General features: G+C 45.8%; 1 protein-coding gene across 1 annotated transcript; it reads left to right on the forward strand.

Moving 5' to 3' along the window:
• Nucleotides 1–6: 6 nt before the first annotated feature.
• Nucleotides 7–588, forward strand: LOC110110943 (DExH-box ATP-dependent RNA helicase DExH12-like; the record flags this gene model as incomplete). Its single annotated transcript, XM_020842605.2, has 1 exon — nt 7–588. A coding segment is annotated over one exon (582 nt), but the record flags the coding sequence as incomplete, so codon positions are not given.
• Between the last annotated feature and the right edge of the window lie 6 nt (nt 589–594).

Consider the following 594-nt stretch of genomic DNA (forward strand, 5'->3'; position numbering starts at 1 on the left):
GAGACAACAACTGATTTGAAACTGCTTGAAAAGGGACAAATAATCATCAGCTCTCCAGAGAAATGGGATGCTCTTTCTCGTCGGTGGAAGCAGCGCAAACATATTCAGCAGGTCAGCCTTTTCATTGTCGATGAACTTCATTTGATTGGTGGATCAGTTGGTCCAGTCTTGGAGATAGTTGTCTCCAGAATGAGGCGCATCGCAAGTTATACTGGTTCAAACATCCGGATAGTCGCTCTTTCAGCCTCCCTTGCAAATGCTAAGGACCTTGGGGAATGGATTGGCGCTACTTCTCACGGCCTCTTTAATTTTCCGCCTGGTGTTCGCCCGGTACCTTTGGAGATACACATTCAAGGTGTTGACATAGCAAATTTTGAAGCTAGGATGCAGGCAATGTCAAAGCCTACTTACACTGCCATCGTCCAACATGCAAAGAATGGAAAACCCGCTCTGGTGTTTGTCCCCACAAGAAAGCATGCTAGACTGACAGCTCTGGACTTGTGTGCTTACTCAGGTGCAGAAAGTACTGAAAATCCTTCTTTTCTCCTTGGAACCAAGTATGAGATGGAGACTTTCATTTCTGGAGTTAAGGAG

This window comes from Dendrobium catenatum, unplaced genomic scaffold (assembly GCF_001605985.2).
Source record: "Dendrobium catenatum unplaced genomic scaffold, ASM160598v2 original_scaffold_13282, whole genome shotgun sequence".
Taxonomy (NCBI): Eukaryota; Viridiplantae; Streptophyta; class Magnoliopsida; order Asparagales; family Orchidaceae; genus Dendrobium; species Dendrobium catenatum.